Below are 15,978 nucleotides of genomic sequence, written 5' to 3' on the forward strand. Positions count from 1 at the left end.
AAGTTCTCTTGAGAAAGCTGGTCAGAGGCAATTAATGAAAAGGAGAGAGGAACACCCCAAGAGGTCTGCAAAAACAAGGCTCATGGATGGATGGTCTCTGCTCAACCACAGGTAAGTGGGCTGGGAGGGACCTGAGCTTTTTTTTTTTTTTTTAATATTTGTCTGCATCATGTCTTAATTGCGGCACGCGGGATCTACGTTAAGGCATGCGGGAATCTTTCCTTGCTGCGGGCAGGCTTCTCTCTAGTTGTGGCGCAAGGGTTCCAGAGCACGTGGGCTCTGTAGTTTGCAGCACGCAGGCTCTCTAGTTGAGGCACGCAAGCTCAGTAGGTGTGGTGCACCGTAAAAGGCAAGGAATAAATGTACCTGGACTAACCCTGGGGGTCTGAAAACTCCAGTTTCTTCACCCATTCACTAAAGCTCTTTCTATCAAAAGAAATGTATTTATTGAGAATTCCCTGGTGGTCCAGTGGTTAGGACTCCTCGCTTTCACTGCTGAGGACACGGGTTCAATCCCTGGTCAGGGAACTAAGATCCCACAAGCCATGCAGCATGGCCAAAATTTTAAAAAAAAAAAAATTTGTTTATGAAATTAGTTGAGACTCCAAACTACTGATCACTGTACTTTACACACAAATATCAAGCAATTAAAGTTATAGCCAAAAGTGGCAAGTTCCTGTACCCAAGAGAAGTGGAACCCATCCTTGGCTCTGTAAGGTATCCATGGGAACAGGAGATCTTCAGAAACTCTCAGGGACTTTCTCATCTTGAGATGACCTCCACCTTCATGAGCCGCCCCTCTTCTGACCTTGATAAGCCTTCTCTTTTCTTTCATGTCAGGACACTTCATTCTCATTCATGCACTCTCATTGCCATGGCAGCCCCTCATCAACATCTTAGCAGAGGAACTGGAGGAGGCTGTCCTTCTGCTTTCTCATCCAGGAATTTATTACTGTGAATCCAGGTGCTCCAGGGTTCAATCACACCCATTGTTTCAGCCAACTCACCCCTTAACTCTGTCAGTGTGCTAGAGATGAGTGAGCCCAGGTCATGGAATTATTGAAGAGACAGGCCAAGCAACGCACCCCTGCCAGCTTCCTTCTGGTTTTCTCTGTGCTGAGGTCTTTAAGGACCACAATAACTAACATCTCTCCTCTCTGTGCTAATTCTGAACCAATTAAGAGAGATGAGGTAGAGGCAACGCAGACAGAGAGCAAAATACCACCTGCATCACTGATGCAACTTGGTACTGCAGAACATGACTCATCCTTGTAAGTGGTCTTCTTAAAAATTAGACAGACAATGACCTAGTTTTAAGGTCTACATTACGGAGAAATAGAGCAGAGCAGAACCTGTGCTTCCAATGAGCAAAGCAGAACTACACACTTTCAGTGCCTTGTGCCAAACCCATTGATCACAAAAGGCATCCCTCCTCCAGGAAAAGAGGGGGTCAGGTGCATTACACAATGGATATCCCTCTTTAAGAAAGGAAACATCATGAGCAGAGAAGAAGCAACCCCACTGGTGCTCTCCATAGGTAAAATCTGTACATACTTTTTATATTTCAAGAGGCCGAGATGCCAATAGATACTGATAGCACAAAGCCCTATTACCAGCTTTGATCAGACGCCACTTATTTCTAGCTATCCTGAAATACTCTGAAGAGGCCTTGCCTTATTCCTACTTTGTTCCCAGCCTCATCCAGATGATACAGAATTCCAAATATTTAACAACCAGAACGCCATGGGCACCAATCAGAACAGATGCTCCAACAATCAGAACCTACACTCAACCAATCAGAACTGATGTCCAACCAATGATGTCCAACCAGTGACAGAAGGCCCTGGCCAGTATCCCATACAAGGGCTTCCCCTCAGAACAGCAGCCTTGGTTATCTGAAAACCCCAAAAGCGAGGATGCTTAGAGGCAAATTCTTGGGAGCATGACAACAGCTGAGAAAACTTACATAAACATGAGGGCTCCTCTGGGGAGGTTAGGTGTGTGAACACTCTGACCTGTGCTCTCTGGTGAAAGAGCTCACCTCCAGGTCTGTCTTCAGAACCATGCCCTGCACTGGACCCCAATACCACAAATCTGGCATATCTTACTGCCTTTAGTTATTTATAGCTAAAACACAAGACTTTGGTTCTTTGGTCATGGTTTTGTCGAACTGGAGTTTTCATATTTAATGTAGCTGCCTATTCTCCCATACCAATATTTTTCTTAGTTAGTGATAAATAACAAATGACTTTGTTTTAATTTATTGCGTTTAATTTTCTCCCCTTGGATTATTAGCTCTGTCAATAGAGAGGGATCTGAAAGCCCAGTCTCAGGGATTTCCCTGGCGGTCCAGTGGTTAAGACTCTGCACTTCCACTGCTCCCTGGTCAGGGAAATAAGATCTCACATGCCATGTGGCATGGCCAAAAAAAAAAAAGAAAGCCCAGTCTCCTGACAACTGCTCAGGAGGCCTGTACCAATAGCCAGGAGTGTCCTCAGCTGGGTGTATTAGTGTCCTAGGGCTGCTGTAACAAAGTACCACAAATTGTGTGACTTAAAACAAGAAAAATACATTCCCTCGTAGTTCTGGAGGCTGCAAGCTCAAAATTAAGGTGTTGGCAGAGATGTGCTCCCTCAGAAGCTTCAAGGGCTGGATCTTTCCTTGCCTTTTCTGGCTCCCAGAAGCCCCAGACATCCTTGGCTTGTGGCAGCATCACTCCAATCTCTGCTTCTGTCTTCACATGGCCACCTTGCATCTGTATCTGTGGCTTCACATGGCATTCTCCCATATCATCTCCTGTATCTCCATTTTCTTTTCTTATAAGAACACCAGTCATAGTGGATTGAGGGCTCACCCTAATCGAATATGATTCAACTTGATTACTTCTGCAAAGACCCTATTTACAAATAAGGTAACACTCACAGGTACCAGGGGTTAGGACTTGAACAAATCTTCCTGAGAGATACAATTCAACCTACAACACTGGGAGAAATCACTGCTCTACTGAGTCACCTTATATTAATGATGACATTAGGCCTGATTTCCATGTCCCTGGCCTTGGGGACTAGTACTGTTGGAGGCTTTGCCCCCAAATAAATTACAAATTAACACTTTCATGTATTCCCTCTCCAGACCAACATACCAGCCTCCAACACTCACTTAGTGATGCCAGTTCTCCATGGAACAGGAAAGTTGGGGAAGAGAAAATTATTATAACTATATAATAGACATACGATTGTTACTTGGACTGAGTTCTAATCCCACGTTCTTTATGTACTAGCTCTTTTACCTTGGACAAATTGATACTCTCACTAAATATAAATGGACATAATGTTTTTTGATGTTCTATACATTTTTACAATTTATTTTATTGAAGTCTAGTTGATTTACAATGTTGAGCTAATTTCTGCTATATAGCAAAGTGATTCAGTTATACGTATATATACATTCTTTTTCATATTCTTTTCCATTATAGTTTATCACAGGATATTGAATATAGTTCCCTGTGCTATACAGTAGGACCTTGTTGATTATTCATAGTTTGCATCTGCTAACCCCAAACTCCCAATCCATCCTTCCCCCTGCCCTGTCCCCCTTGGCAACCATAAGTCTGTTCTCTATGTCTGTGAGTCTGTTTCTGTTTCGTAGATAAGTTCATTTGTCATATTTTAGATTCCACATATAAGTGATATCATATATTATCCGTCTGTCTCTGTCTGATTTACTTCACTTAGTGTGATAATCTCTAGGTCCATCCATGTTGCTGCAAATGGCATTATTTCGTTCTTTTTTATGGCTAACATCCCATTGGATACATGTACCACATCTTCTTTACCCATTCCTCTGTCGATGGACATTTAGGCTGTTTCCATGTCTTGGCTATTGTGAATACTTAAATGGGCATAATATTTAAATGAGAAAGTATTATGAAGTTTCAATAGCTGTTTAGGAAATGAGTTAGCACATGACTCACAGTAGGTGATCAATTCATGCCAGTGTCCCCTCCCCAGTTCCTCTAGCACTACCCATTCTGGAGGAATTAAAAGAGCTTCAGACACTGACCCCAGGGTCTGCCTCTAGGGTACAAGCATGTCTTACTTGGTGTCTCTGCAGTGACAGGGGCACCACAGCGAAGAACTGCACCTGCGTCACCTGGTTCCTCCTGCTGGGGCTCACAGAGCAGGCAGGGCTCAAGGGCATCCTCTGCACCTTTCCTGTTCATCTACTCAGTTACCCTCACAGGCAGCCTGGCCACAATCACCCTGATCCACGCAGACCCGCAGCTCCGCACGCCCATGTAATTCTTGCTGAGTATCCTCTCCTTCATAGACTCCTCCTTCTCCACGTTAAACACCCCCAGGCTGCTGCAGAGCTTCCTCACCTCAAGCCAGTCCACCTCCTTTGCAGGCTGCCTGGTGCAGATGACCCTCATGACTCTCCACGGTACTGCTGAGTGTCTGCTCCTGGCCATTATGGCATATGACCGATTTGCTGCCATCTACCACCCTCTACCACACCAGCATGTCCCAACGTCTGCGGCGTGTCCAACTGGTGGCAGCCACTTATATGGCTTCTGTTGCCAATTCAGCTTTATTGACTGGGTACATCTTCAAGCCGCTCTACTGCGGCCCCAATATCATTAACCACTATGTCTGTGACATCCCCCTTGTGCTCCAACTTGCCTGTGCAGACGTTGCCAAGGCTGAGGCCATTGTCTTCTCATCTTCTGCCTTGATTATCCTCTTTACCATCATCGTTATCCTGGTCTCCTATGCCTACAGCCTGGTGACTATCTGCAGGATGCGTTCCCTCAAGGCTCAGAGCAAAGCACTCTCCACCTGTGCCTCTCACCTCGCAGTCATCTGCCTCTTCTATGGCACCATCACCTTCATGTATGCTCAGCCAAGCTCTCACAGTTCCATGGAACAGAACGAGGTCGTGTCTGTCTTCTACAGTGATCATCCCCATGCTGAACCCTCTGATCTACAGCCTGAGGAATAAAGATGTGAAGCCTGCTCTAAAGAGGGGATGCCTTGACATGCTGCCTTCCTAACAGAGAGTGGAACATTCTATCCTAAGCCATACCATGGTAGAGACAACATAAAACCTGAATAATATTAACACTTGGATAGAAGGAATTATGTGCCAGCACTATTTTAAATACCTTTCACATATCAATCCATTTAATCTTCACAACAAGAGGTTGAAATAAATACTATTATTGTCCCTTAGGAATCTGAGGCACAGAGAGGCTGAGTAAGTGGCCCAAGGTCACACAGCAAATAAGAAGCATAGTCAGAATTTGAATCCAGGCAGTCTGGCTCCAGAGACCATGTTCTCAACCAATACATTATATTGCCTTTTTCTGATAAATGCATCTTACAAGCAGATAATGGGCACAGTTATTCCTAAATTCCATATGTCATAAGGAGGGGCTAGATCATGGAATTATAAGGTGGTATGGGCAGAATATGGACTTTGGCACACCTGAGTCATGCTGCCTCTGAGTGATTCTCTCTTTAGGCAACTGTGTGATGTCAAGTCAAGGTACACAACCCCCTGACCCTCAGTTTTCCCAACTGAAATGGGGCACTAACGCCCATCTCAACTGGTTATCATAAGGTTCTCATTAAGACAAAATGTGTTTACATGGGGTCTGGCACAAACAATAATTCAGACCATTGTGTTCTTTTCTTCCCTGGGGAAACCTCTCCATAAAGCCAAATTCTTGTACATCAACGTTTTTTAAGTGTGAGACCATACCAGATAAACTAAAAGGTCCTGCTGTATTGCACAGGGAACTATATTCAATACCTTATAATAAATCATAATGAAGAAGAATATGGAGAGGGCAGACAGCAGAAGCAAGAAGAACTACAATCCTGTAGCCTGCAGAATGAAAACCACAATCACAGATAAATAGACAAAATGAAAAGGCAGAGGATAATGTCCCAGATGAAGGAACCAGACAAAACCCCAGAAAAACAGCTAAATGAAGTGGAGATAGGCAACCTCCATGAAAAGAATTCAGAATAATGATAATGAAGACAATCCAGGACCTCAGAAAAAGAATGGAGGCAAAGATCGAGAAGACGCAAGAAATGTATAACAAAGACGTAGAATTAGAGAACAAACAAACAGAGATGAACACAGATCATGAGGAAATCAAAGAGGAAATCAAAAAATACCTAGAGATAAATGACAATGAAAACACGATGATCCAAAACCTATGGGATGCAGCAAAAGCAGTTCTAAGAGGGAAGTTTATAGCAGTACAATCCTACCTCAAGAAACAAGAAAAATCTCAAGTAAACAATCTAACCTTACATCTAAAGAAACTAGAGAAATAAGAACAAACAAAACCCAAAGTTGGCAGAAGGAAAGAAATCATAAAGATCAGAGCAGAAATAAATGAAATAGAAACAAAGAAAACAATACCAAATATCAATAAAACTAAAAGCTGGTTCTTTGAGACCATAAACAAAATTGATAAACCATTAGCCAGACTCATCAAGAAAAAGAGGGAGAGGACTCATATCAATAAAATTAGAAATGAAAAAGGAGAAGTTACAACAGACACTGCAGAAATACAAAGCATCCTAGGAGACTACTACAAGCAACTCTAGTCAATAAAATGGACAACCTGGAAGAAATGTACAAATTCTTAGAGAGGTATAACCTTCCAAGACTGAACCAGGAAGAAATAGAAAGTATGAACAGACCGATCACAAGTAATGAAATTGAAACTGTGGTTAAAAATCTTCAAACAAACAGAAGTCCAGAACCAGATGGCTTCACGGGTGAATTCTATCAAACGTTTAGAGAAGAGCTAACACCCATCCTTCTCAAACTCTTCCAAAAACTTGCAGAGGAAGGAACACTCCCAAACTCATTCTATGAGGCCACCATCACCCTGTTACCAAAACCAGACAAAGATGTCACAAAGAAAGAAAATTACAGACCAATATCACTGATGAACATAGATGCAAAAATCCTCAACAAAATACTAGCAAACAGAATCCAACAACACATTAAAAGGATCTTACACCATGATCAAGTGGTATTTATCCCAGGGATGCAATGATTCTTCAATATACGCAAATCAATCAATGTGATACACCATATTAACAAACTGAAGGAGAAAAACCATACGATCATCTCAATAGATGCAGAAAAAGCTTTTGACAAAATTCAACACCCACTTATGATAAAAGCTCTCCAGAAAGTGGGCATAGAGGGAACCTACCTCAACATAATAAAGGCCATATATGACAAACCCACAGCAAACATCATTCTCAGTGGTGAAAAATCGGAAGTATTTCCTCTAAGATCAGGAACAAGACAAGGATGTCCACTCTCGCCACTATTATTCAACATAGCTTTGGAAGTCCTAGCCACAGCAGTCAGAGAAGAAAAAGATATAAAAGAATACAGATTAGAAAGGAAGAAGTAAAACTGTCACTGTTTGCAGGTGACATGATACTATACACAGAAAATCCTAAAGATGTCACCAGAAAACTACTAGAGCTAATCAATGAATTCGGTAAAGTTTCAGGATACAAAATTAATGCACAGAAATCTCTTGCATTCCTATACACTAAAAGTGAAAGATCAGAAAAAGAAATTAAGGAAACAATCCCATTCACCATTGCAACAAAAAGAATAAATTACCTAGGAATAAACCTACATAAGGAGGTAAAAGGCCTGTACTCAGAAAACTATAAGACACTGATGAAAGAAATCAAAGATGACAAAAACAGATGGAGAGATACACCATGTTCTTGGATTGGAAGAATCAATATTGTGAAAATGACTATACTACCCAAAGCAATCTACAGATTCGGTGCAACCCCTATCAAATTACCAATGGCATTTTTCACAGAACTAGAACAAAAAATCTTAAAATTTGTATGGAGACACAAAAGATCCCGAATAGCCAAAGCAATCTTGAGAAAAAAAAAACGGAGCTGGAGGAATCAGGCTCCCTGACTTCAGACTATACTACAAAGCTACAGTAATCAAGACAATATGATACTGGCACAAAAACAGAAATATAGATCAATGGAACAAGATAGAAAGCCCAGAGATAAACCCACGCACCTATGGTCAACTAATCTATGACAAAGGAGGCAAGGATATACAATGGAGAAAAGACAGTCTCTTCAATAAGTGGTGCTGGGAAAACTGGACAGCTATATGTGAAAGAATGAAATTAGAACACTCCTTAACACCATACACAAAAATAAACTCAAAATGGATTAAAGAGCTAAATGTAAGACCAAACACTGTAAAACTCTTAGAGGAAAACAAAGGAAGAACACCCTTTGACATAACTCACAGCAAGATCTTTCTTGACCCACCTCCTAGAGTAATAGAAATAAAAGCAAAAATAAACAAATGGGACCTAATGAAACAAAAGCTTTTGCACAGCAAAGGAAACTATGAACAAGACAAAAAGATAACCCTCAGAATGGGAGAAAATATTTGCAAATGAATCAACAGACAAAGGACTAATCTCCAAAATATACAAACAGCTGATGCAGCTCAATATCAAAAAAACAAACAACACAATCAAAAAATGGGCAGAAGACCTAAATAGACTTTTCTCCAAAGAAGACATACGGATGGCCAAGAAGCACATGAAAAGCTGCTCAACATCACTAATTATTAGAGAAATGCAAATCCAAACTCCAGTGAGGTATCACCTCACACCAGTTAGAATGGGCATGATCAGAAAATCTACAAACAATAAATGCTGGAGAAGGTGTAGAGAAAAGAGAACCTTCTTGCACTGTTGGTAGGAATGTAAATTGATACAGCCACTATGGAGAACAGTATGGAGGTTCCTTAAAAAACGAAAAATAGAATTACCATATGACCCAGCAATCCCACTACTGGGCATATACCCGCAGAAAACCATAATTCAAAAAGATACATGCGCCCCAATGTTCATTGCAGCGTTATTTTCAATAGCCAGGTCATAGTAGCAACCTAAATGTCCATCGACAGATGAATGGATAAAGAAGGTGTGATACATATATACAATGGAATATTACTCAGCCATACAAAGGAACTAAAGTGGGTCATTTGTAGATATGTGGATGGACTGTCTACAGAGTGAAGTTAGAAAGAGAAAAACAAATTTTGTATATTAACACATATACGTGGAATCTAGAAAAATGGTACAGATGAATCGGTTTGCAAGGCAGAAACAGAGACAAAGATATAGAAAACAAATGTATGGACTCCAAGGGGGGAAAGCGGGGCTGGGGGTGTGGGATGAATTGGGAGGTTGGGATTGACATATATACACTAATATGTATAAAATAGATAACTAATAAGAACCTGCTGTGTAGCACAGGGAACTCCACTTTGCTGTACAGTAGAAACTAACACAGCATTGTAAAACAACTACACCGCAATTAAAAAAAGAAAGAAAGAAAGAAATTGAATATGAAAAAGAATACATATATACATATGTATAATTGAATCACTTTGCTGTACACTAGAAACTAACACAAGATTGTAAATCAACTAGACTTCAATTACAAAAAAAGAGTGAGACCATATCATGTAGCTATGATATTAAATAGCAGTTAACTGAATCATGGAAAAGTTCTTCCTTTTCCAGTTTTCCTTTTTAACTCTTGTGATTATGTCAAAATTAAAGTCTCTGCTTGGTACTAGTTTGACTTTAAACCTTCCTTAATCTAGTCTCCCTTTTTAAGAACAAGCCTTAGCACTTCACAGTAACTAGCTAGCATTTAATAATACTATGTTGCTTTTATTTTTACTTTTTATTATGATCCTGATAAAAAGTATTTTTAATAAAAAATTGTTTAGAATAGTCCAATTTGTAGAAAAATCACAGTACAGGTGATACACAAGGCAAAATATCACGAAGGAGGTAGACAAATGACTTTAGAAACACTGGTATAGGTCATATATATTTTTGAAAATATTTTCACATTAATTCTTTTATTTGATCTTCACCAAATATTGTAAGATAAGTAAGGTATTATTACCCCCATTTTACAGATAATCAAAAAATAATAACAAATCTGAGAGGTTGAACTGACTAGCTCTGAGTCTCACTGGAAGACCATAAAATAGCTTAGAGCACAGAACCCAGGCTACTTGAATTGTAATGGAATCCCCCAAACACACTTCTCAACTTCATTTCAGAAAACATGAAAGTTCTTGATCTTTTTTGGCTTCAGGAGTTTTTCTCCTTTGGTGTTCCTGTTTAGTTTTCTCTGATAGGGTCTCCCTTGCCCTCAAATATCCCTCCTCTGCCTCAAACCTCCAGAAAACACACACTGGGCTAAATCCCCCTTCTTCCAGAAAGCCCCATGAATCTGCTAAGAATTGCCGTCCACTGCTAGCAACAGAGATCTGACTATAATGGTTTAAACTTCTAAGGTTTCTTATGATGCCTTCTGCCTATAGGAGTCAGAGAAGCTTCCCAGAAGAGGTTAAGTTGAAGCCAGGACTAGATTGATAACAAAGAGATTTTTCAGGATGACAAAGGGATCAGAGAGAACAAATCCCCATGTGTCCTGAATTGTGATGGAATCCCACTTAAAAAAAAAAAGGCTAGGACTTCCCTGGTGGGGCAGTGGTTAAGAATCCGCCTTCTAATGCAGGGGACACGGGTTCGAGCCGTGGTCCGGGAAGATCCCACATGCTGCGGAGCAACTAAGCCCGTGCACCACAACTACTGAGCCCACGTGCCACAACTACTGAAGCCTGCACGCCTAGAGCCCATGCTCCACAACAAGAGAAGCCACCGCAATGAGAAGCCCACGCACTGCCATGAAGAGTAGCCACCATTAACTGTAACTAGAGAAACCCTGCATACAGCAACAAAGACCCAATGCAGCCAAAAATAAATAAATAAATTTTTTTTAAAAAAAAGGTTAGAAATTGTTCACACTGATATGGACACTCCATGAAGATCCAGGTGCCAGCATCGTTCTGTCCCAGCATCCTTCATGCATAATTTCTGTTATGGGCCGAATTATCTCCCCACCCCAAAATTGATATGTTGAAACCTTAACCCCTGGTACCTCAGAGCGTAACTGTATTTGGAGACAGGGCCCTTAATACAATCGGACTGATGTCTTTATAAGAAGAGGAAATTTGGACACACAAAGAGATACCTGGGATGTGCACACACAGAGAAAAGACCATGTGAGGACACAGCAAGAAGGTGGTCACCTTCAAAACAAGGAGAGAGGCCTCTGAAGAAACCAAACCTTCCAACACCTTGATCTTGGACTTCTGGCCTCCATAACTCTGGAAAAAAATTAGTATCTGTTGTCTAAGTTACACAGTCTTTGGTATTTTGTCAAGCACTAATATGGCTTCTATATTCAAGGCTGCCCCTTAGCCTAATATGACTGCTGAAGCTCTAGCCATCACTTTACCATTTGAAGAAGAAAGCTGGAGGAATGGGGGACATTGCCAGCTGTCTATCCCCTTTTTGTAGCCTTTTCAATAACAGCCAAGCACAACCATTGGCCTCTCATTTGCCAGAACTTAGTCACACGGGAGTCATATGACTTGACTAAGCAAGGGAGGCTGGGAAATATGGTTATTAGCTGGGCACACGGCCACCTTGACAATCTTGGGATCCTGTTTTTAAAAAAGAAGGGGTGAATGAACACTGGATAGACATCCAGTACTCTTGATGCCTATCCAGTATTCATTCCCTCACTGCCTGCTGCCTAGAGCAGAGGATGGCAGAGGACTGATGGTTCACCCGTGACCCCAACACGCCCTGCCAACTGGTTGTGTGTGGGCAGCATATAGTAAGTTTAAAGTTTTTAGCCAACATAAAAATTTTGATACAATCACATTTTTTAAATCCCTATTGCCACTTTCTCTGGGAAGAAAAATTGAATTGGAGCATTCCACCAGTCTTATTCTCAGCATAGTTATAATCATCTGGTGCTGAGCCAGAGCTGCGCTTTTAAACAGGACACAGATTCTGCAGTTCTCCCCACCCCATTCTTCCCCATCACTCTTCTTGGGGTGTCTGTTGCCTTTTGATCATGCCCTGAGTTTTTTCATAATAGTAGAGAAAATGTATTATATTCACATCTCTAGCAAAAGTAAGAAAAGAAAATAAGGGCTTAGAGATGTACATCTTTCAAGACAAGTAGCCAGTGCCTAGGACAATGCCTGGTGCATGGAAGAAGCTTGGTCAATACTCCTTGAATGAAGGAAGATAATATCTATTTTTTGGATGTGAAGAATGTCCCCATAGGTGTAAGATTAACACACACACACACCCAAAAAAGTGTGTCCATGTATAAGAATACCTTTTTCATTCATTTAAGGTGTCTGAGTGGTCCTTGTAGGTATTTGAGTTTGCAACGCTTGGCCACGGGAAAAATTCTCAACTCTGTAGTATTATCTTACAAGCTTGTGCCACCCTAACTTTCCAGGGAGCACCTCACAGTTCCCACCAAGCACCTACCCTGCAGCCCCAACAAGTCACCTGGCCTGGCCTGAATAGGTCATACATTTGCACACGTCTTCCTTTGCTCAGGTCCTCCCAGCCCCTGGAATGTGCTTCCTCATCGCTTTGTCAGCCTGATGGATCTTTTTTTTTTTTTTTTTTTTTTTTGCAGTACGCGGGCCTCTCACTGCTGTGGCCTCTCCCGTCGCGGAGCACAGGCTCCGGATGCGCAGGCTCAGCGGCCATGGCCCACGGGCCCAGCCGCTCCGCGGCACATGGGATCCTCCCAGACCGGGGCACGAACCCGCGTCCCCCGCATCGGCAGGCGGACTTTCAACCACTGCGCCACCAGGGAAGCCCCTGACGGATCTTTTTGTTATCATTCCAGTCCCAGCCTAAATGCAACCTCTTCTCCGAACTTTTCTGACTCCTACACACATAATCCATCATTCCTTCCTCTGTGCTCTGGTTTGTCTTTGTTAAAGAAAAATGTTTAAACTACCAGAAACCAAAGATTGAGTGCTGAATGGAAAAAAAAAAAAGGAAGATTTACTTTCAAGCAGGAAGCCCAATCTAGCACAGCCTAGGAAAACTTCAGATCTGATGATGTGGGAGGAGAAAAGAGGTCATTTTCCAGAGCCCGGAGACTATGAACTGTCCCTTTCCCAGGTTAGGAAAGCAAAGTCCCTGGGTGTTCCTGAATGGTTGCTGACACCTTGGGTTTTATTTTTTATTTATTTACTTGTTTGTTTGTTTTATTTTTGGCTGCGCGTGAGCTTTCTCTAGTCGTGGCAAGCAGGGGCTACTCTTCATTGCGATGCGCAGGCTTCTCGTTGCGGTGGCTTCTCTTGTTGCAGAGGATGGGCTCTAGGTGCGTGGGCTTCAGTAGTTGTGGCTCGCGGGCTCTAGAGCGCAGGCTCAGTAGTTGTGGCGCACGGGCTTAGTTGCTCCGCAGCATGTGATATCTTCCCAGACCAGGGCTCGTACCCATGTCCCCTGCATTGGCAGGTGGATTCTTAACCACTGCTCCACCAGGGAAGCCCCTACACCTGAGTTTCTAATTAGAAAAGATCTGGCTTAGTTGGAGGTGGTCTTCTGGGTACACATGTGGTGCCTGGTTCGGGTTGGGGTTGTGCTATCCAGCTGCCTCTGCGTATACGTGAGGTGCCTGAGTCAGGGGGAATCACCCAGTTAGCAGCTTACCTCATCAGCAGCCAGGAGACCAAGTCAAGACTCATGACTTACCTCCACACCAGCACACACACACAGCACTGAAAATGTCATGTTTTTCTCCCCTACTAGAATTTTGTCTTTTTTTTTTTTTTGGCCACACCTTGTGGCTTGTGGGATCTTAGTTCCCCGACCAGGGATTGAACACGGGCCCTCGGCACTGAAAGTGTGGAGTCCTAACCACTGGACTGCCAGGGAATTCCCTGTTTTGTCTTTTTTTTTTTTAACCTTATGTCCGAGTCACCCAGCCCCTGACCCAGTGTTCAATACAGAGAGGATATTCAATTATGCTTATTGCTTGACTTAAATAAGAGAATGCAGCAAAGTACCTACTTAGTGTCTGACACATAATAGATGCTCAGTAAATTATAGCTCCTGTGGGAAGGACACATGAGGCCAAATAACTGGCAGGAATCTTTCTCCCAAGAACAACGAGGAAAGGATGCCTCTACCTTAAGCCCAATACAACTGCTACAAATTACAAGGCTGCATCTTTCTGTAAGGAGCTGATACTCCAAATCAGCAAGCTGCACACGTGAGCCATTTTCCACAGGGAAGGCAATCGGGAAACCCCCAGCACTGCTCCTTGGGACAGGCTCTACCCAGCTGTGTGTGGGGAATGGGGGCAGAAAGCAGAATCTCATTTATACCTAGATTTTAAGGTGCCTTCATTTCTTGAAGAAAGTCACGTAGCTGGGAAATTTTAGCATCAGGATATAGCTGAAGCCAGTGGGGTCCAGAGCACAGGTTCTTTCCACAGTTCTGGGCACCCCTGTCATCACTCTGTACCCTGACTCGCTGCTCCTTTAAAGCCTCTGTTACCACTGAGTTCCCTTTAATGCCATTTAAATCATTTTAAGTATGCAGGCTTTGTATCCCCGGCTAGACTGTAAATTCCCTGAGGGCAGGGAGTGTGCCTTTCAGAGCTGGGGTTTGGAATTAGGGCTCCATGAAAGCTGGTGGGAGAGTTACAGAATGGACCTATCCCAACACGAGCAGGGCTACTCCCAGCTGCAGACCCTGGAGACCTGGGCTTCTGCAAGAAATCCGGAGGCAAATTCACAGTTTTTATTCTCTCTGAGAAAACGCTATCTGCTTCCATCAGCTTCCTCCTCAGCCCAACAACTCTGATAGCTATCTGCCCAACAATTCTGTAGAGTCAGATCTGACCAGGAGCTTCTTGTAAGCTCAGGGCAGCTGCAGAGTTGGAAACAGGAAACAAACAAACAAAAAAAGACCGGCAAGGTAAGGGAACAAGAGTGGCAACTAACCATGTACCCTCTGCACCAATCCCTTCTCTAGCCCTCTCCCCCAGAGGGCTTATCTCCTGCAGGGAGAGGTCTCCACCTGAGACTTGGGGCATGTGAGTCACGCTTGAGGAGAGCTTATTCTCTCTCCACCAGGATGAGTTCAGGCAGATTCAGTGCAGGGCAAGGGCCATGAGTCACCGGTGATGAAGAAAGAGTCAGGGAATGGGAGAGGGTGGGGCAGGCCCCTCTACTGTGTCAGCGTCCACAGCCTCCCTTCCTGTCTTTGGCCACAGATATCAAAGGCGTTTCCTAGGCAGGTCAGGGTCTCTCGACCTTGACACTATGAACACCTGGGGCTGGATCATTCTTTGTTGTGGCAGTTGTCCTGTGTGTTACAGAACGTTTCTCAGCATCCCTGGTCTCTACCCTAAGATGCCAGTAGCATCCCCACCTCACCCGGTGTGACAACTAAAGATGTCTCCAGATGTTTCCAAATGTCCCCAGTGGGTAGGAAGAAATGAGCCTGGTTTAGACCACTAGCCTTAGAGGGCTTCCTGCCTCTCCTTCCCTTCCTTCTACAGAAGGTTGGGCTGGGGTCTCAGTCTGCCGTATCTCCTCTCCCGTGACTGCCTCTTCCTAGCAATTCCTGAATATTATTCCCTTATCTCGTCAAAGGACTTACGGCTGCTTCTTTCAGGGTTGTGGATGAAAAGGAGTAAGTAATGATCATGGAGAAGTAATCAAGTTCCCTGAGCTTAAAGAGGGAAGGAAGAACCAGGACAGGACCCAGGAGTCCCCATCCTATGGTAACCAAAAGTCCTGATGGACTGAGGCAGCGTGGTCCAACAGAAACCTAATGCAAGCCACAGATATGGGCCACATATGTAATTTAAATTTTCTAGTAGTTAGTTACATTTTTTTAATTAAAAGAAACAGGTAAAATTAATTTCAAAAATATGTTTTACTCGGGGCTTCCCTGGTGGCGCAGTGGTTGGGAGTCCGCCTGCCGATGCAGGGGACACGGGTTCATGC

The 15,978-nt window shown here is 43.0% G+C and overlaps 1 protein-coding gene across 1 annotated transcript; it reads left to right on the plus strand.

The window, feature by feature from the left end:
• Window positions 1-1,497: 1,497 nt before the first annotated feature.
• Window positions 1,498-5,053, plus strand: LOC103076550 (olfactory receptor 476-like). Its single transcript, XM_082931020.1, is given in 4 exon segments — window positions 1,498-1,537; window positions 4,081-4,507; window positions 4,509-4,952; window positions 4,954-5,053. Coding segments are annotated over 4 exon segments (1,011 nt in total).
• The last annotated feature ends 10,925 nt before the right edge of the window (window positions 5,054-15,978 follow it).

This window comes from Lipotes vexillifer, unplaced genomic scaffold (assembly GCF_000442215.2).
Source record: "Lipotes vexillifer unplaced genomic scaffold, Lipotes_vexillifer_v1.1 scaffold977, whole genome shotgun sequence".
NCBI lineage: Eukaryota > Metazoa > Chordata > Mammalia > Artiodactyla > Lipotidae > Lipotes > Lipotes vexillifer.